At 55.8% G+C, this 20,590-nt stretch overlaps 6 protein-coding genes across 6 annotated transcripts; 3 read left to right on the forward strand and 3 right to left on the reverse strand.

Annotated features, from left to right (window-relative positions):
* Positions 1–5,717: 5,717 nt before the first annotated feature.
* WHR41_03811 (uncharacterized protein) lies at positions 5,718–6,935 on the reverse strand (the record flags this gene model as incomplete). Its single annotated transcript, XM_069372417.1, has 1 exon — positions 5,718–6,935. The coding sequence occupies one exon, from the start codon at positions 6,933–6,935 to the stop codon at positions 5,718–5,720; it is 1,218 nt and encodes a 405-aa protein (XP_069230505.1).
* A 582-nt stretch (positions 6,936–7,517) lies between these two features.
* On the reverse strand, positions 7,518–8,453 carry WHR41_03812 (uncharacterized protein; the record flags this gene model as incomplete). Its single annotated transcript, XM_069372418.1, has 1 exon — positions 7,518–8,453. The coding sequence occupies one exon, from the start codon at positions 8,451–8,453 to the stop codon at positions 7,518–7,520; it is 936 nt and encodes a 311-aa protein (XP_069230451.1).
* A 1,736-nt stretch (positions 8,454–10,189) lies between these two features.
* On the forward strand, positions 10,190–12,190 carry WHR41_03813 (uncharacterized protein; the record flags this gene model as incomplete). The annotated part of the gene is made up of 1 exon (XM_069372419.1): positions 10,190–12,190. The coding sequence occupies one exon, from the start codon at positions 10,190–10,192 to the stop codon at positions 12,188–12,190; it is 2,001 nt and encodes a 666-aa protein (XP_069230452.1).
* An 88-nt stretch (positions 12,191–12,278) lies between these two features.
* WHR41_03814 (uncharacterized protein) lies at positions 12,279–13,499 on the reverse strand (the record flags this gene model as incomplete). The annotated part of the gene is made up of 1 exon (XM_069372420.1): positions 12,279–13,499. One exon carries the CDS (start codon positions 13,497–13,499, stop codon positions 12,279–12,281), a length of 1,221 nt encoding a protein of 406 aa, XP_069230446.1.
* A 1,545-nt stretch (positions 13,500–15,044) lies between these two features.
* On the forward strand, positions 15,045–15,485 carry WHR41_03815 (uncharacterized protein; the record flags this gene model as incomplete). Its single annotated transcript, XM_069372421.1, has 1 exon — positions 15,045–15,485. The coding sequence occupies one exon, from the start codon at positions 15,045–15,047 to the stop codon at positions 15,483–15,485; it is 441 nt and encodes a 146-aa protein (XP_069230447.1).
* Positions 15,486–16,454: 969 nt separating this feature from the next.
* WHR41_03816 (uncharacterized protein) lies at positions 16,455–18,019 on the forward strand (the record flags this gene model as incomplete). Its single annotated transcript, XM_069372422.1, has 3 exons — positions 16,455–17,040; positions 17,166–17,527; positions 17,587–18,019. The coding sequence occupies exons 1-3, from the start codon at positions 17,026–17,028 to the stop codon at positions 18,017–18,019; spliced, it is 810 nt and encodes a 269-aa protein (XP_069230448.1). The 5' UTR covers positions 16,455–17,025.
* Between the last annotated feature and the right edge of the window lie 2,571 nt (positions 18,020–20,590).

Raw genomic sequence — 20,590 nt, forward strand, 5'->3', positions numbered from 1 at the left:
GCCGGTTGAGGAATGCGGAAGTAGGTTCCAGCCACGGCGTACTATACTTCAGGACGTCGAAGCCCATTTGCAAGTAAAGACGGTGATGGGATTCCCGCATTGCTGGTCGGACATGTCCATGATCGGTGTTGGAGTGAACGTGCCAGTGTACCCAGGGGCTCGTGCACAGACGCTGCAGAAGAAGTATCATGCATGGCTCCATGGTACGGCAGCGCTCCGATGAATAACAGGGCCTTCGTACGCCAAAGTGCATGCCACATGAGACGCAACCCGTGGAGGTAGGACGTCAGACGACAATGCCAGCTCTTTTGCTTTCTTGCCAACCAACACGTGCTCTCTTCCAACTAACTTATTCTGCAGCCATATCCTCATCCCAGCACTTGGTCCAGCGAAGGAAGAGACCCAATCCCGTACTTGCGGGCAGCGGTTCGTCAAAGGCGTCAGGCATTTCACCATTGGATGTGATTCGGCCAGGAGTCCGGAGCTCGTGGGGGGTTTCGGGTGACGTTTCGTCCGAGAGGTCACACGACGCCAGAGTTGCAAAGTAGAGAACTTACCTTTTGATCTGAAGACAGACGCTGGAGACGGTAGCGGGCAGGTGTGTACGAGGTACGGTGGTTACAGCAGTCGGGGCTGAGGTGGGGTGGGGTCGGCGGAGGAGGATGGCGGTCCGGTCGAGAGGCTCTGCGGTCAACGAAGAGGAGAGGTCGACGGAGGGACGGTGGGCGTCGGAGGTTGGCTTGGAGGTCGACGGTCGTGAGCGAGGTGGCTTCAGGGACTCGGACTGGGGTGACGATGCCTTAAGGCCAGGAGGCAGGCACGGACAGGCGAGTGTCGAGCGAGAGCCAGGGGAGGAGGGTTGGCGGGAGGCGGAGGTTAAGTGAGGCGGCGGATGGAGGTCGCGGGTGTTTCAACGCTCCATTGCACGGGGGTGATGAGAGGAGAGGAGGATGGGCGGGTGCGCGGCGGAGAGATGAAAAGCAAGACAGGCTTCACGACACGCCGTCGGAGAGTGGAGAGGGCTATGGCTGGGCGTGCTGCGTGCAGCGTGCTCCGGGCCAGCTGCGCTGACTTGGATTTGGCTCTCTGGCTGTCTCAAGCGGGCCACGCTAGCTGCTGCCCGCCGGCTGCCCCTTCGCAGGCGCGCCGGCCAGCGCGCAGCGGAGGGCGCATCACCCACACTAGGCACCTCACACATCACCCTTGACCCTGCTGCCGCCGCTGCGGTGCGCGGCAGGCGGATGCCAATGATCGTGCTAATGGCGGTGCTATACACGGGAGGTGAGGTAGCGCCCGCTCGCCTGTCGGGCGGCTGGTACAGGCAATAATACCTAATCAATGATTGAATGATTGGAGTATTGAACGAACGAATGGATGGATGGATGACACTGGGCAGGGCGCCTCGAGTCTGCCGTCTGTGTCGGACCCGTCTGTCCTGTCCTGTCCTTCCATGCCGTGCCCTGTGCCTGTGCCTGTGTGCCAAACTACCAAGCGTAGATACATCCTACCGTACCGTGTGTGCCTCCTACTGCCCGTGTCGCGCCAGCTCCTGCAGATCGCGCCCTCGCCTGCGTGCTCACCGGCAGCACGCCCACAGCCTCTCATCCACGATCCGCCGGCCACAGCTGCTGCCGGTGCCAGTGCCTGACACTACGCGCAGTACCTACATTAGCAACAGTGCCTCCTGGAACAGCTGCCGTTGCCGCGAGCGAAGGCCGGCGCGCGCAGACGTTGTCGTGTTGCACGCCCGCCGCCCATCCGCCCCAGCGTTAATCTCGCGCGCAGAACACATGTCGGACTCGCTGCTCGCGCGCCCGCACGCGTCGATGTCTCGTCTCAGCGCCCGCCAGAGCGCCGGCATCAGAGAGGCTCGACAGCCTTTCGCTGCACGCCACCCGGCAGCCTATCAGCAGCACCCGCTGGCTCGCCGGCTGCTAGCACGACGCAGTAGGCGTTGCCCCCGGCCTCCCTCGCCCATTCGACCGCTCCCCTCACGTCGCCGCGCAGCCTGCTGCCATGCCATCCTGGCCCGTCGTATGCACGCCGGCGAGGCTTGTGAAATGGCCCCGGCAGCCTCATGCTGGCTCCCGTCGTGCGGCGCCCAGCAGCTCGGTACCCGCAGCCTCTCGACTGCTCGCTTTAGCACCTCCGCCGCACAAGCTCTGCGCTATCTGCCTGCCCTCGCGTTTTAGACATACATGCGTGATCGCAGGTGCACCAGATGAGCCACCCGCCCGGTGTCGCGGCAGCGTGTAGTTACTCGTTAGCTCCTCGCCAGTCGTATGCAGCGCGAGCGTTTGATCCGCCCTCCTCATCATCATCGTGACCGTGACACACGTTTGGGCCTCGCCACGCACCATCGCCGCCCGCCGCCGTCCTTGGGTCTGGCTAAGCGCCACATTTGTCGTGGTCAGATTTGAGCATAATCTCACACTCGATGGTGTGGAGCCTACGCGGTGCTGGACAGAGTAATCAGAGCAATAATCTCTCGCCCATTCGCGCTATCGCCTATCGCTACCGTGACATGAAGCCTCGTCGTCCTAGGGTAGGGGCACGACGCATCATTTGCTCGCAATGCATATCACCGCGGCCGCCCTCGCGCCCTCGCCGCCTCTGCCGCTTCGTACCGCAGCGCGCCCTCCGTCACACGGTAGCCGACAGCAGAGCCATTGGGACTTTCCTCGGCGCGCACAAGGCAAATGTCGACACAGCAACGCAGACTCTTTGCCGTAGACTACTGCCTCCGCCCGTCCACCGACGCCCGGCAGCACAGGCTAGCACAGCAGGGCTCCGCGCGCGGTGGCTTTGTTCCATTTTGCTTCCGCCCCGCTGGCGGGCAGCTTGCCCGCCGCCAGCGATGCAGCAATAATGATGCCTCCTTGCGCGAGCGATTCGCGGCGTCGATCTTAAATACAGCACCGTAGCTGTTCGTGGCACGCCTCGCGCGCCGTTGCTGCCGTTCCACCTCTCGTAGCGAGCCTCCCCTGCCCGACACAGCTCGCCAGGCCCCGGGAGAGGTCTGTGTAGTAAAGTAACGCTGCAGAGCACTGAGACACGCACGAAGCCTGACTTTGGGCTTGCTGCCGCGAAGCACGACGCCGCCGCCGAGGCGCGACTATCGCCCGCCGGCTGGCGGGTCCAGCACGCGTTTAAAGCGAGACTGGCGTGTGAGCTGTCGCGTGCTTGGGGCTGCGTCCGGCGGCGGGTGACGTCGAGGCTCAATCACGGCCGCATTGCGACTCCACCGGACGCGAAGAGAAGTCTTTACAGGCGTAAAGTGGATGCATGAAGAAACTGCTACGGTAATGAGGCCGAACAAATGCCAACCGCTTGGGTTTGATAACACCGTGTTGTATGCCGGGCCAGGCGGGAGGACAGAGTTCGCGAGGGCTCACTCCTTCGCCAGCAGGTCTCGAAGTACTCTCTCCCTCCTGAAGCACAAGCTCAGGAGGAGCGGCAGCCATTGCGGGCGAGATCCTTGCCCGCCGCTCCTCTTCCGACGATCCGTACATGTCGCCCAACCTGACCAAGGCTCGGAGAAGCTCTGCAACTCCCCACTCGTCGTCTCCCAAGCTGACCGTGATCGCCGTGATGGGCCACAAGACACGCACGCCGCGCTTCTCGCCGTCAAAGGCATTTTCCATCGCCGTAGCTTCGGGCTAGCCTTTCCACTCCACAACTTTAAAACAGAATTGCGGAGCACCGTTCACATGGGCGTCCATGGCTCCCCGATCTGGGTTTCTGGGCAATCTTGAGATTGCTATCTGGATTGCGCCTTCTTGGGCAGATTGGCTGCTCGCCTGCTCACGTGCTCTGTAGACGCAATCTGGCTATGGCGTTGGCGGACTCTATATCTGGACATCACTCTCCCACCGCGCAAGGTCCCACCGGCTGGCTGCACGGCAAGCCCGTTGCAACATCCGCCATGACGTTGCCTCGCGAAGCCAATGGCCCACCGAGATTAGCATGCCATCCCAGCCAGCCGCGTGCTCCTCAATTTGAGAGGGATTGGCGTCGCGAACGCGTTCTCACGCGCCAATTCGCCGGCTTGCAGCCCAGCGTCTCCGCCCCCCTCAGCCGCAACGCGCGAACCTCAGGCAGTGGCGCAGGCCTGGCGGGCGCAGCACAGTAGCGTGATGGCGTCTGGCAAACCAGGCGTGCCAGGCCTCAGCGCCCTCCATTTCCCTGCTCCTGCCCCTTCGCCAAGCAGCCGTGCCGCAATATATCGGCGTTCGCGAGCGAACTACTGCGCGTCCTGTCATCATCCTCCTGCCTCCCCGTTCGCACTATTAGCCCGCCGATGATTGTGCGTCCGGCCACGCCGGCTTGCCTTACGTTTTGACGCGCCGCGGCGAGGCGTTGCGGCGAACAGTGCTCGCCGCCCGTGGATCCCCGATCCCCTGGTGTGGAAGAATGTTCGAAAAAAAAGAAAGCGACGCCGAACTGGCAAGGGCTGAACCACCGCGACTTGCCGTGCAGCGAGCCCTCACCGGTCGCGTTTCGCCGTCTTCGCTAGCAGCGGAGGATGGCTTCAGGAATAGTGGTCACTATTGTCGGGCGAGATTAAGGTATCAGGCTACGCTCGCTTTGGCAGTCCCGTCCTTTGAGTTCGGCCTCTGAACCTCCGCCGTCTGGTGGATGCTTCCAGACATCTCACACGCATGCCAGGATGTCATACCGCCTGCTGGCGCTGCTACTACTGTGCGAGACCGTCTAGCATTTCCTGCTCGTGTCAATCATTACGACGTGCAGCCCCTGGCCCTAAGTCTCACTCGGCTGGCACGCGAAGTGGATGAAAATGCGTCCGGTCTTCGTGCTCATCCGCTAAACCTCTCACTCCTCGGTTCTCGGAAGCAAGGTGCCATGTCTGACGGGGGAATTGTCTCCGCCGAGACTCAATATCCACATCGTCCAAGAAATCCTCGGGAGCTATAGTAATTCTTCGCTGGCACCACGATGTAACTCTGCAATCCCCACGGAGAACAGGTCCGCAAAACGGTTTCTGCAAGCCTATCTTCATCAAGGCTGATTGTGTCTTCCATCGACGGTTGGATGTGCACGTTCTTTGGTACACGCGAGATGACACTCAGCTGACGCTGTCCAGCGTAATGAAAACGGTCTCTCCACGTAGTAGGTCTCACTTTGTCATTTCATCAGTCGCAAGTATACCAGACCCTGTGTCAACTTCACCGCTTCTCGACATGGGATGCCTTACCCCGATTGAGGAAGCGCAATCTCGCAACATAGTAATTCGTCAAAGGCAGGGCGGTATGCATGACCGACCACAGTCCACGTCCCGGCCCTGACGTACATCGCAACTTCAAGGCCTAGCTTGAATGGAATTGGAATTGTTGAGGGCGCCACAACTCTGGAAATGAGCAACAAATTGTATCAATGGCATTGGAACTTTGACTGACCCGGACATTATTGCCCTCGTATCGACGGAGATGGTGATTCAAGCAAGATGTCAACATTACCCGACTATGGTAGGAAAAAGACAGCATTCACAAGTGTCGTTGACACTCTGTCTCGACCGGACATACTCGGACTTGTGTTGACGGCGAATAATCACTCGGAGGGCTGCAAACATTGCAACCCAAGAAAATGTTTTCGAATCGTGCTACTTTTGGTCCTGGACAGGCAGGTGGTGATTCTGTATCCCCATAGACACCCCACAAGCAAGCGGTCTATCGATTTATCTTTCTATACTCTATTCATCATATTGAATCCCAGAAGTCACCTATGGCTTTTGCACATCCGTCAGCATTGGCGACAGGCAGGTCGTGGCCTCCATCTAGCACTCGGACTTCCACATTCTCCTTGCCAAGCGCTTCCTCAGCATCGGGACCGATCTCATCGGCCACGATGATACTGTCATCTTTGCCCAGCATCAATAGCACTTTTCCTGCTGTCATACCCTCCTTCGCAGCAACATCATCGCCCGAGTTCAACCTCTGTCGATCAAGGCGAGATCCAACAAGCCGCCAGCGCTCCTGCTGCCCACTGATAGGCGAGTTCTGAATGCTCGAGATAAACGCAGGCACAAACCCCGGATGAGCATCAACTTGCCAGTCCACCACGTCCGCAACCGAAAACACAGGACGACCAGGAAACAGCCCTTCCCCTCTCCCGCCTCCCCCAATAGCCTCCTCCTCACCCTTCTCAGGAACCTCAGCCTCCGCACTCTGCACAACCCCCACCTTCGTCTCCTCCGGCTGCCTCCCCCCAGAACCACCCCTCAACCTCCTCCCCACAATCCTCTCCACCAAGCCCCTCGGCAAAAACCCCCCATACACAAACCGACTCCACCACGCCACCCTCCCCGCCCTCAACAGCCCCGCCGGCGCAACAAGCACCAACCCCCTCACCGTCCGCGGAAACCAACTCGCCCAATCAGCCGCGATGCCGCCTCCCAGCGAATACCCGACCACCACGAATCCCTCCCCCCACCACTCCAGCTCCGAGCTGCCCAGCACAAACGCAATCTGCGAAGCCCACAGCGCGCTGTCCTGCGCCGCCGGCGGACAGTCCGAATAGCCCCGGCCGAACAGGTCGAAGAGCAGCACGCGACAGCCCTGCTGCTGCACGAGCGCTTGCGCCAGCCCCGCGAGCGCGATGCACGGCGTGCTGATGCCGTGCACGAAGAGGACTTTACGGCCGGTCGCGGGGCCCCATTCGTAGGCGCGGATGGAGCCGTGAGGGGTTGGGATGTCGCGGGCGCCGGGGAGGGCGTTGGGTGGGTAGGGGGGTAGTGTGGCGGGCTCGGGGTCGGAGAGGGGCGAGCGGTGGATTCTGGGTGCGGGAGGTTTGTTGTGCGTCGTGAGTTGGCGGATGGAGCTGATGAGGTAGTAGGTTGCCGGTGGGAGGGCGGCGAGGGCGAGGAGTGTTTTTGTGTCGCGGAGGTTGAGGTTTGAGGTTAATGTTTGGAGGGACATGGCGCCGGCGTGGTTGCGAGATTGGCCTGTCGGCGGTCACAGGCCCAAGCAATTGAAATCGTCGGTGTCGATATTTCCTTTCTTTACATCAAATCATTGTTCCTTGAAAAGACTTTTTCTTGGGAAGACTTGCTCTATCGTTGATTTCCCTCGACGGTTGAATAATGTCGAAAGCGGATTTGTTGATGATGTGATGTTTCCTGGACCTCGGCTTCCGATCTTCGTCCGATGTCCCGAATCTCTGGACATGCGCGCGACTTTGTCAAAAGGCGCTCTACAATCATTCTACACTTGCTACAACGATTACAGGTCAAGATGTGCGTCTCGAGGAGAATGGATGTCTGTTCTTCTTAATTTCGTCCATACTGGACGTTATCCGCCAAAGGACTTGTGGAATACAAAAAAACCGTCCAACAAACGAAAGGACTCAAAGGGGGTATCTATTAACACGCATTCTATAGCCACCTGCGCTTGTTTGCTTTGGCCGTTACTCATTGATTTTCCTTCTGTAGTGTCCCTCAGCTCAGCTTCGAGGACCGTGATCTGAGGAAAGGAATCCAATTGCGTATGCCCGGAGTCGCTTCAGCGTCTCTGGTGCCAGTGCTCAAGGTCTGGTGGCCGACCGTTATCTGCGGTGGTTATCCTATAGCCAATCGGTGCAGATGTATGTGATATTTTGTCCACCTCGATGCCACTGTCTCTGTCGCCGCCCTCACTGCCCTCAAAGCTGCCTCCACCTAGACCCGACCAAACATCGAGGAAGCCTTTTGCATGGTCGTTGGCAAAATCTGCGCCGTGCAATGTTTCGTCCTCGACTTCAATGTCCGGCACTGAATGGTCTCGGTCGTCGTCTTCGTCATCGTCGTCATCTTGGCCGGTGAGGATGCGTCCTCCCAGCTTGACGTCGCTGACGCGCACGTTGTACTGCAGCGCTTTCTTGCCTTGATCGATCATCTCTTCTGTGGCATACATGCAGCGCTTCAGGCTCTGGTTCATCATCTGGCTCTGAACCAGTAGCTCCTTGTGCTTCTCAATGTCTGCCCGCAGCCGCTGCTCGTCCTTGTCCAAGCGGGCTTGGTCTTTGCTCTCACGAGCGCTGGGGGACAGAGGCTCGCCACAAGAAGTGACACTCTCGTTCTCATCATCGTCGCTCAAGTCGTCGTCGATACCGGGCAGCACGAACTCGGAAACGTCCTCGTCTTCATCTTCCTCTCCCAAAGTCGACAAGCCTTCCGATAATCTCGCAGTACGCTCGTGAGGGGTAAAACCAAACTTCCCCGCACGGGAAAGCCTTCGGAACCGCTTCAGCTCGGCCTTCTGTCTGCGCACTTCTCGCTCGAGGCTGGAATTGATGGCCAAAAGCGAGCTGTTTGAGATCTCAAGATCCAAAACTTTACGTTCTCGCCTCGCGTCTGCTGCCAGCTCCGAAACGCTTTTGGTGGGACTTCGAAGTCCGTCGGTATGATTGTGGCCTCCAACATCCTCGTTTGGCTGTAGAGAAGCTTCGATGGAAGGCATATCCGCAGGAGGTTTGCCCGAGCCGAAAAATCCGGGCAAGGTTGCTTCTTGAGAGAGTGGTGACGAGGCGTTGACATTTGGGTCTAATGTAGTTGCTGATCGGCGACGGGAGTGTATCGAGTTGTTCGAGTCAATTGAAGACAAGCTCGTCGATTTCCGGTGGGCGGTTGGCAGCGGTTTGTACTCAGAGCTTGATCGGCGTTGTTCGTAGTAATTAGGCTGGTCGACGCTCGCACGCGGTGATGGTATTGGAGACGGCCGAAGACCAAAGATTTGGGATGCGCCCCTTCTGTAAGACAAGTGTATGTTCTCCTTACTAGGTGATGATGCTCTTGGCTCACTTGCCGGGGGCAATGGTGCGAAGAATGGAGACGAGCTTGATATGGAGCTGAGTGTGGGTGAGAGCAACGGAGGTGGACTCAACACCCGACTCTGTCCTGACTCCTGTTGTGCCCATGGTTCGGATGTCTTCCTTTCTGCTGCTGCTGCGGTAGGCGTTCTTGCTGCAGCAAGTCGTGCCTCTTGAGATCCGTCCGCATGGAAGAAAACTGACGGCTTTTTGGGTTCTGGCTTCTTTGGTGCGGGCTCTTGTTTCGCGGCGTCGCTAGCATGGAAGAATCGGCTGTCGGCATTGTCGGGATGCCCTTGTCCTTCCTTGCTGCCAGGCGATCGAACGAGAGGCGAATGCGCCCTCAAAGGACCGGTATCGCTTACAATACTCCTAGCCTGGCCAAGCCTCGGTCTTGCCTGGACTCCTCCGCCAATCCCTAACCCAACAGCATTTCCACCTCGATCCGATGAGCCAGCAGTCACCGCTGCTGGCCTCCTCCCTCTTATACTGCTAGGTGAGACACTGGAGCGGGACACCGGTGTACTGTTTGGACTCTCCGTTCGTGCTGTTCGGATGAACGGGCGCGTTGTTGTATCTGCATTCCGATCTCCCTCTTTGCCGGAAGCGTCTGCGACTCTAACCTGCAGTGGACGAACACGCGGTGCAGGCGCGGATGTTTCCGACCTGGCTGTAGGCGCACGCTTTGAGGCCGTTGAAGGTGTTGCATTGGCAGCGAGCCGCGGGGCGAGTGGCGTTGTTCGAGGGTTTCTCGCAGAGGCGAGCGTTGGTTTGAGAGGCGGCGGCGGTCGCCCCTGGACATTGCGATCTGATGACATTCCTGGCCGAAAAGGCTACCGTAATGGATACATAGGGATCGACTGCGGTCCAGTACGAGATTCGGATTGTTTGGAGCTTTGGTCGAGTGCGAGCCAGAGGGGAGGATTTCGAGGGGGCGGTCGGGTGTGAAGCCTGAAGATGACCCTGGCAACTCTATTTTGGGGACCAGAACAGCGCCAGGCTATAGGTGATCGCGGCTTGCCGGGGCGGTATAACGGGTGTACGGCTCGCAGGGGTACGGAGCAGAGATTGTGGTGTGGAGGTGGTGTTGACGCTCTGTCAATCCAGAAGCCCCGGAGAGGCTCTAACGCCGGGCGATGATGTCGCAGTGTTTATGCAGGGCTGCGCCTGTCCGGCAGCGTGGCGATCCGCTGCGGTGCCGCTAGCGCTCCACTCGACGCCTGCCGATGGAAGAAAGTGCAGGGTCACGGGAACACGTGCACGCGTTCGCGCTTCTCGGCTGCGGCGTCATCCAAGTCTTGAAGCACCAGCGTTAACGCGAAGCAAATTGTTGACATTTGACGCTCAGCATGCGAGGCTAGCGTGAAGACATGGCCACCTCTATACCATGCCGCGTCACAACGAAGACCTCGCGGCCGAAGCGCAGGCTGCGAGAGAAGAAGCTGCTGATGAGGCAGCCGTTCCCGACGCCAGCCAACACCATTCCCTGAAGTATCACCTTCTTGGACCGTCCCTGACGAAGTCCGGTCAAGATGGCGTTGACCAGAAGAAAGTATCCGATATTATCTACAACGCATCGAAGGGAAGCAGGTACTTCAACAACGAGGAGAACAAGGACAAGACTCTCACTGTCAAAATCGACCGCATTCTGACCAAGAAACGCGAACTTGAGCGCATTGAGGCGCAAGGAGGCCTGAAGAAGGATTTGAGAAGAGCAGATGAACACATCGCAGAGCTGGAGCTGGGTCGCGACTTGAGCCAAGTGCTGGTCCATGTCGACTGCGATGCGTTCTATGCAGCAGTGGAGGAACTTGACCGTCCGGAGCTGAAAGACGTTCCATTTGCTGTCGGAAAGGGTGTCCTTACCACCTGTAACTACCATGCGCGCAAGTTCGGATGCAGAAGTGGCATGGCCGGTTTCATTGCGGATCAGCTGTGCCCTGGATTGATCCATGTTCCTCTCAACTTCGACAAGTACACTGCCAAAGCCAAGCAAATCAGAGCTGTTCTTGAAATATACGACCCTCGATTTCAGGCTGCAAGTCTAGATGAGGCGTATCTGAATATCACCGAGTATTGCAAGGAGCACGGCATGGAGCCTGAGGAAGCTGTCAGTCAACTTAGAGCCCAAGTCGTCGAAGCAAGCCAAATCACCGTCTCCGCCGGTATTGCCGCGAACGCCAAGCTAGCGAAGATCTGCAGCAACAAGAATAAGCCGAACGGACAGTATCGCCTTCCATCTGATCGCGCGAGCATCCTGGCTTTCATGCGCGACTTGCCGACTCGGAAGGTGAATGGGATCGGACGCGTGTTCGAGCGCGAGCTAGACGCCATAGGCGTCAAGACCTGCGGCGATATCTATGGCCAGCGGCAGTATCTCAGAGGGCTCTTTGGTGAAAAGGCTTTCGAGTTTCTGATGAGTGTCTACCTTGGCTTAGGACGCACCGATGTGCGACCAGCCGAGGAGTTTGAGCGGAAAAGTGTTGGGACTGAGAGCACTTTTCACGACATGTCTGATCCTAAGGAGTTACGGGAGAAGCTGAGGTGGATAGCAGAGGAACTCGAGAAAGACCTGGAGAGGACACAATTTAAAGGTAGGACTCTGGTCCTGAAAATTAAGCTTCACTCATACGAAGTCTACACCCGCCAGTTTCAGCCTCCCAAAGCTGTAAACAAAGCGGACGATTTGTATCATTTTGGACTGCAGATGTTTGAGAAGGTGGAGAAGGAGATTCCGAACTTGAAACTCCGACTCATGGGCTTGCGATGCACACACCTGGTGTCAACCAAGAAAGGCGACCTGGACTTCTTTGGCCGTGCAAGGCAACCGGCGCAAGGGTCTCGCGAAGGCTCCGAAGGGTCCAAAACTCCGAAAGTCGAAGTGGACGAGGATGGCTGGCAGAAGTGGCCGGACGAGGAATTCGAAAGTGCTGCACGCCAGGAACATCAGGAACAAATGGATGAGTTGGAACGATTGTCGCAGCAGCAAGAAGGCGGGAATGCACAAAGGCAGGAGCCCGTAGACGATGAAGAAAGGAAGGCATTCGAAACTCGTAAGCACGATAACGGTTTCGCTTGGAGGCTTCTGTTGGAGGAGGAACGTGCCAAAGCTGAGGAAGAAGAGCGAGCGAAGAAGCCTCCCCTTGAGCAGTGGTTTTGTCCCATTTGCAGCCATCCTCAAGCAGCCGACGAGCGTTCGTTCAACGAACACATCGACGGCTGTCTTTCCAAACAAACGATCAAAGAAATCGTAAACACAGCGGAGCCGTCACTACCCGCCAGGGTCCATAGTCCAGTATCGACCAACACGGGCAAGAAGCGAGGAAGACCGCGTGGAGGCCAAAGCCAGGCTGAACCGAAGAAGCCCAAAAAGTCATTCGTCACATGAGATCACGACAGCCATGAATACCATTATATACAGGATAAGAAGTACATGAATTGACAGGAACAGATCTGTTCATTAACACCGCTCCATCTTACAACTTCGCTACAAACCCGCTCTTGTCGATTTTCGCCAGGTACTCCTTCGAGATTTCCTTGACATTGACAACTCCAGCTAGACCCATACACAGCCTGATCTCATCGCTAAGGATCTTCAACATCAATTTCACACCCTCCTCTCCCTTGTAAGCCAAACCCCAAAGCGCAGGCCTGCCGACCCAGCAAAAGTCGGCACCCAGAGCCAGCGCCTTGAACACGTCCGTTCCGTGCCTGATACCACCGTCCACGTGCACAGGTATCTTGCCTTGCACCGCCTCCACGACTTCAGGCAGAGCATCAAGCGTAGCCAGCGCGCCGTTCAGCTGCCTTCCACCGTGGTTCGAAACTACCACGCCATCCACGCCGTGGTGTACTGCCAGAATCGCATCCTCCCCGGTCGCGATTCCCTTTACCCACACTTCCATCTCAGGCTTGCAAGCCTCCTTTAGCCACGCAATGTCACGCTCCCAGTTCAGTGTCGGGTTCGCGGCGTGCGAGTGGAAAGTCACGCGACCCGATGGCGACACCCACTTGCCGTTTTCGTAGTGGCCGGGGTTGGGCGGGTCCAGGTTGCGGCTGGACGTTTTGCTTTCGCCGTCAACGGCCTCGTCTTGCAGCGCGGCTTCCTCCTGCTGAGAGAAATTGGCAACTTGGAAGTGCGGCGGGAGCTTGAATTGGTTCCGAAGCTCGAGGTTGCGGCGGCCGAGGAATGGCGTGTCAACTGTGAGGAAGACGGCTTTGAAGCCGGCTTTCTTCGCTCGGTTGATGAGTTTCAAGCTGTGCTCGCGGTCCTCGAACAGGTAGAGCTGGAGGACGTTGGGATTCGGCCTGCTGGCTTCCGCGACTTCCTCGAGCGACTTGGTGGCGAACGAGGACAGGCCCATGGCAACGTTCATGTCGCGGCAAGCGTGTGCGGTGCCAGTTTCGCCGTCGGAGTGTGCGAGGCATTGCATTGCGGTTGGCGCCACACCCATGGGGATGCTGTTTTTGTGACCGAAGATGTTGACACTCGTGTCGACGCCGGAAACATCGCGCAAGACACGCGGGCGGATTCGGTATTTACTGAAGGCGGAGATATTTTCGCGCAGAGTGCTGCCGGAGTCGGCGCCCTCGTTGTAGTAGTCGCGTGTCTGCTTGTCCATCTTGTCGTGAGCGATCGCCTCGAGCTCGTTTATGGTGAGGCAGTTGAGATCATGATCTTTGCTGTTGGAAGCCATTTTGGCGGTTTGAAATCTTCAATCGAGTTCGACTCTTGTTGAACGAGACGAACGCTTCGCGTTTCAATTTCCTCCGATATTCGGCTATCGCCACGGATCCTAGAATTGGCTTGTCCCTGTCTTATGCAGATGACAGGCCTGCAAGCAATATATATACAGGAAATGTAAATGCAATGATACCCTTACGCCGTGGAAAATACACGATGAAGGCAATAGAAAATGATGGCAATGGGATTCGATGACGATGGTCAAGCCTTGAGCGACATCGTAGCGAGGTGCTTGGTCGCGTGTGGGGCCCCGGGTTTGGCTCGGAGGCCGGACGAACGGCACCGTCGAATGTCGATCTCTTCAACATGGGAAAGTAACAATTCTGCACAACATGAAATTAGAGACCTCACCTGCTCTTCTTACGCGTCCATGCTATGGGACGTCGAGTGGATTTGCTCTTGGGCAGCGCGGACGATCAACCAGCACTGGCTGCGATGGCGCCGATATCGAAAATGCTGGACTTCAACAGTCTCATAATTTCTTCGTCTACGAGGACGGCAGCCCATGGAGGACTCCAGTGGTCATCTGTAGAAGCTGAAAGGTAGCTACCGGTGTTTCGCTAGGTATGTGCAACTTTGTGTTTCTCATGTGTCCTCACGTTCGGATCGCTACCATTGGTCTGTGACGCAAAACAGCCGACCAGTTCTAAGTTTTCTGATATGCCTCAATATGTCCTCAACATGTCCTCATGTGTCCTCATACGAATTAGTACTGGCCGTGGCAAAAACACATAATATGTGTCCGCCATGGCGGTCACCTGTGTTCCCCAGCAGACATTCAAACCAAACGCTCCAGCCCCATCCAAAAGTGAATAACCACCGACATTCACAGCCACTACACCAACATTGCCAACCAGACAGCAATTAGCGTCTTCGGTAACCTCAATTGGCAACCGTTACTTTGGTTTTATGAAGGCAGTACACCTAGTGAGGAATATCTCAGCACTAAGCCACAGTACACCCTGCACGAGAGGACGGTGATCCTTCAAGATCGTGGCCCTCTCCACTCGAAAGAGCTGAGGAAAGCTCTCAGAAAGCTCAAGCACGACGGCTGGAATCATAAGCGACTGGAGCGCAGCAATACAAAATATCAGAGTGACACTGTCGCTGCCGGTCCTGGACCTGCTACCTCATGGCTGGGGGAAACCCAACTTACTTAACGGAGACGTCGTCGCTGGCCAACTTGCAGTCCCTTCCGTTCGACATAGTCTTTGAGATCAACAAAATCTTGCCGGGACGGGATCTGGGATCACTGCGTCGTGCTTGCAAGCGCCTGGCCGACACCTCGTGTTATGAACTTGTCCGTCGCGTCGGACCAAGGATTTGGAACGACAAGGCCATGATGCCGGACGTCAGGCGCTATCTCAGTCGCGTCGCGGTCACTCGGGATCTCCTCTACCGTGTCACGGCATTTAGCGTCGCTGTTGCCCAAGGTGAAGCAAGACCCATTGACTCTCACCTCCAGCAGATCCAGCTTCCTTCGCTGGTAGAGCTGAGAATGATCGGCGTGACGATGTACGGAGTGGCGCCTCTCAGCGGCTTCATCGATCGCCACCGCGCCACTTTGGGCGACATTACCCTCATCAGACACTACATTTACACAGCCAGACCCGTGGAGCCATGTGCGCTGGTCTATACGGACAACTTACTGCTCGCGAAATTGTCTGAGGAAGATCTTCCCGCAGCGCGCGAGGACTTAGCAGCCTTGTCCGAGCTAGACGAGGAGCCGTGGCATGTTGAAGGGATAAGAGGCCTGCCGTCTATTATTGTGAATGACTGCCAATGGGGGTTCAGCATCCGGACAATGGGTCTGAGCCAGAGCTTTGATGTGCAGCTCGGCGTCAAAGTCAAAGCGACCAGCGATGGAGGCTTGGGGTTGTTCTTGGAGCCAAGACGGAGAGACAGAGAGCGGATTCTTCGACAGTTCGGCATGTTGTAGAGATGACTATCAACTGGTGTCACTTAGACTGCCAACCAAAGTGTAGCTTGTCTTTTAGTCGAGTTACCAGAATGAAACTCTTTTAGAGATATCTTCGATCCGATCAATTGCTACCTCAGATAAGGGATTGGGCCGCTGATCTAACGATGATTAATTTATTGATCAGCCCATAAGCGGCGTCGAAGGTACCGCATGATGGACAAAATCCGCCAATACACGTGCTGCGACGTCTTGACAACTCTCGGATTGGACGTTCTGTGCAACTGCTTAGTGTGTCGCCAATTGTCGTCGGCATCCTTTGTACCAACAATGTCGACGCGTCGAGTGACGTGGCACAGTCGCACCTGTCAATCTGCCAGCAGCGTTCCGACCAGACGGATATAAACCGGCTGACTGCCTTCGTAAGCGCTAATGAGTTCCGATAGGTTCTGCATGTCAGAATTGCCGATGCAGAAGCTGATGACCATGAAGACAGCCCGACATGTCTCCGCACGTCGCTTACTGTACGAGGTCGGAACGTCTGCACCGGGCTCCCATCTGACGAGCCACGGGCGGCTCGCGGCACGGCATGTGTCTCACGAGATCTAACTATTCCGAACAATGGATGGATGCAGCAACAACAATGTGCTGACCTCGGCTCGCGAACAAGAAGATTGACGGCACCCGGAAGCTGAGCGCCACGCGAAGCCCGACCACGTTGCTGACCAGGAGCATCCCAGAAGCGAGGCAGATTTGCAGGACGCGACGCAGCCAGTCGCTCAGCTGGGTGGAGTGGTGGCGAAACATTGAGGATGCAGCAGGCCAAAGGCGATCGCCCAGCGCAGCCGTCACTCTAAGGCACTCGCGCTTTGCGGCCTAGCGCCAGGGGCACGGCCGCCGTTTGGGGCAGGCGGGCTGCCGGTGCCGCGGGCCCAGACGCACATCCAGCGTGGAGGTGGAGCGAGCACAGCTCGACCGCAGGGATCAAGCGAGCACACCCTACCGCTTTTCGCCTCGCCGGCGCCTGCCGACGTCTTGGACTCGACGTACCTGGTCGACGAGGCCAATCGAGCGACGATTGGCGTCGCACATCGCGAGATTGACATGCGGGCTGCTGTCAGAGATGCGTTTGCAGGCGCCGCCGGTGGCACCGGGGAGCCGACGGCAGGGTATTTGCGATGCGTTGGTGAAGTCTTGAGGGACGCCTGGCCTTGTATGTTGCAGTAGTAGGCGCCATGGATCTGGGCTGTTGGAAGTCCTCGAGTCTTCTGTCCTTCTCGGATCAGTCTGTCTATTCTTTTAGTTTGTTATCCCGCCTGCTGCCGTGTTCTGGCTGATTTGAGCGCCACTACCGCCTTGGTTAGGCGAGTGGCTTTCACTGTCTTTTACATTTGACCTTGGAGGGCCCTCATTCTCTCTTACCGTAGGTCAATCAAGGTTCAGCCGTTATCTGTCGAGAAACCGTCAACCCTCGCCACTCGTTGAGTCAGGACGAAGGGACAAATCGAGAGTCTTTCTCTAGGTGCAGTGGTGGACACACTGGCGATTAAACATCTTCGCCATGGAGCAAACACAGGTATGCTAGCCCTATATGCTAACCACGGCGTCGTCATTGTGTATTCTGGAGCGACTTGTTTAGACGATTTGAACGGAATCTTCCCCTCAATCCAGCCTTCGATATACTTATACTCAATGCTGTAGCACGACCCCCAACGGATGTCAACACTCTATCAATATCACAATGCACCTGAAGTAGCGCCCGCACATGGCCTCGAGTACGATGACACGAAATACTCCTCCTCGTCGGACAAGTATCCGGTGATACACTCAAGGCCTTTCGATCCAATCCCGGCCAGTAAAGTCCCGTACAACAGGAATCGACCACCCCGCATCATCTTCGGCATGAAGGTTCGCACATTCTTCATCGTCGCTGCGGTGATCGTATGCATTCTTGTTGGTGCTGCGGTTGGTGGCGCTGTCGGTGGTAGGAGTATGCGCGAGAATCACGCGGAAAAGAACGTCTGGCCAGCCAACGGGGAGGATGGCAACTCTACTGAGGCAAGGTGAGACTGCAGTCTAATCTTTATCGCTGTGTGATACCAGGCTGAAATGTCTTTCGCAGCTCTCCGCCCTCTCAAACTCTCTCAGCGTCTCCATCAGTATACTCCGCGCCTGTACCTACATACACCCCATTGAGTTCATGTCCGGACGCGAACAACACCGAATACACTTCTGCCTTTGCCGACGGCCGTGACGGCTCCGTGCCTGCCACGGCCGGTCTCAATTTTACGAAGTACTGCGACGTCGAATCGCCCCTCAGCATTCTACCAGACGCATCGACGCTCTCCGAGGTTTTCGTATACAGCTTCGATGACTGCGTCGAAGTCTGCGCGTCGTTGAACTTCTGGGGCGGTGATCGCAATTGCAGCGTGGCTGTATACGATGCGAAGGGGAGCAGGCCTGGCAATTGTTGGGTAGGGAGCGTGGACGGATTGGAGATTGGGAATTTGGGCGAGAAGGACGGCATGGGGATGGCGGTTCTTCGAGAAGACTGACAGAATGAGTTGGTTCATGTATCCATCCCTTCTTTCGATAGTGTGCTGGGCTGCAAAGGAGAAAATCGTCCCGCATACATAGATCGCACGACAGCGGTTGCCCTTGGGTTGGGCTATGGCACCGGCATTGAGTATGGTTGTATTTTTATCGGCAATATCCTTTTTTTTATTTGAATCTCACAGCGCTGACCTCGATTTGAGGTCCGGTCTATGCTTAGGCTGTTGTCAAAACATATTTGTTACCGCGTTTGCAGTGAGCAAAATGATTGGCGTTACCTGATTCTAGTATTGATCAGGATTCTCCTCCAGCCCATCTACAATAGCGGATCCGTGCTTGATATGAAATAGCATAGGTACTTTAATATGTACCTAGACATCATCAATCACTATAAACAATAATGGACATGGTACATGTGGCGAGAGAGCGTGATGTCCTGATGGGACAAAGGCGCCGGTGAAAAGTAAGGGTTGATGGGGTTAGGGTTGGGGTATCCGTATCGATGAAGCTTGCTGATGGTAATGCACAAAAATGCTTTTTTTTTTTTTGGTCAAACCAATGGCCTAGAATGGGTCCTGTTTACAATGGTTCCATTATCAGGCGCTTTACGGGCGCGCCTTCAAACACTGTATCAACTTTGCCTTTAGCATCGCGAAGGCATGAGGAGAACGCATACCAACAGCAAGATGTTCATGACCACCAGCATCTCAGCGCCTCAAAACGGTCAATATAGTAGAGCAACTCTCATTTGATGCACTCAATGGCATGATAGCAGAGCAACTCTCATTTGATGCACTCAATGGCATGACCGGCCGTAACCAGCGAATAAAGACGTTCATCAGAATGCCAGAAAGATGGGGGGCCTACGGGATCCTCGTCTCATCACTCTATAGCTCGAAGCGGACAAGGGTGACTAGAGGGCAAAAATAAACATGGCCATCTAACATCAAATTAGGCCACTTCATCGGAGAGAAAAATAACATGTACGTGGAGAGAAGAGTCGGCTTTAGTAGACTCACAGTTGATAGCGCGAGTTCTCCCCGCAGATCGAAGTCTGGGGACGATTTTCTTCTGCATTCGTCTCATAATGTGTCAAGCTCTATAATGTTTGCAAACGATACAAACTCATCCGATCAACGATCAATTCGGTCGGTTGGCTCAATGGTAGAGCGTCCGCCTCCTATCAAGGCCTCTGGAGGCCATTTGAGGATAGAGCGGAAGGTTGTGGGTTCGAGTCCCATGCTGATCGTTTTTTGCCTTTTGCGGGCCCAGTATGGCCCAATAAATAGGAATTTTTGGTCAGAAATGTCGAATGGACCTAGACGAAGCGTTAGGACATATCGAGGGATGTATGCGACTCATGGTTGCTGAGATATGACAACATGAATCCGACGCGACCGAATGTGAGGTGTGAATTTTGGGGGATGCGGACTCTGGGCTTTGAGACGGTCCTGCCATTGCCCGACCAAACATTGGGTTCATCTACTAAGCATACTGTGTCTACGTTCTACTGACCCCCGCAGCGAGCTACCGAACACTGTACCACCACACGTCCAGACGCAAACGTAAAGCACTGCTCTGGGATGAAGGTCCCCGAAAGCAGACCCCTTGATGGAGCTTGTGATGGTATCGTAGTCTGCAGCTTCCAGGCGGTCAAACGAAGAGGAGATGCAGCTGAACTCCCATTTGAAAGGCGGTGAGGCTATACAAGTATCTTCACCAAGTCTGGCCGCGTCAGTTCCTCGTCCTTTCCTACGGCTCTCCGTTAAGAGCAGGTAGACTTATGAGCCTGGAAATCAAAGCCGAACATCCTCATTGTACGTTCCAGTATTAGAACTCATCATCGTATAATTATTGGTCTTGCCATTAATCAACATTGAATTTCGTACGCAACTCGCTGATCTACCTGGTTCAAAACTTTGGAGGCTATGATGAAGAGGTATATCGGTGGGAACATGACACCAATAGCTCGTCTTTGTCGCACGAGAAGCTATGATGAAGCTAGCCCCATCGGGTTGAGACTGGAAATGTCACATCATAATTGGTGTCTTTTCTACGGCTGTCTGAGTGTAAAAATAGAAGCTCTCAACAAGACCGTCGATTCTGGTATTCTCACTGAGTTTACAGACTACGTTTATAGGCATGGATGCAGTTTCCCGCTACCGTTGATATCCATTTCGTCCACGTCGAAAAGTTCCCTGAGCTCTTCGCGGAGCGGTTTGACACGGCCTCATCGCCGGAATTGTGGATCCCAAGCTCCTCTGACACGCTGCAGCCCAACGAAGATTAACGCAAGGAGGATTATCTGACCCTCCGCAGGGAGTTTCATCAGGCTTCTTGTGACTTTGGCCTCAGATTCCGCGAGTTTTGAGGCCGGAATGCCTGGGGTAGCACCGTGACTAACTGATGGGTCTGTCATGGAGATGCGCTGGGGCTTTCCGGAAACTTGGCGGCGTAGTCATGATATATCACTAACTCACATCAACACATGTTCATGTCAACCAAAAGGGCTTGAGAGGAGTATGCTGTGTAACATTAGTACATTATTGAGGAAAGCAACAAATCTGCATTTA

Source organism: Cladosporium halotolerans (genome assembly GCF_011745625.1).
Source record: "Cladosporium halotolerans strain TM138-S3 chromosome Unknown Sca10, whole genome shotgun sequence".
NCBI classification, from domain to species: Eukaryota; Fungi; Ascomycota; class Dothideomycetes; order Cladosporiales; family Cladosporiaceae; genus Cladosporium; species Cladosporium halotolerans.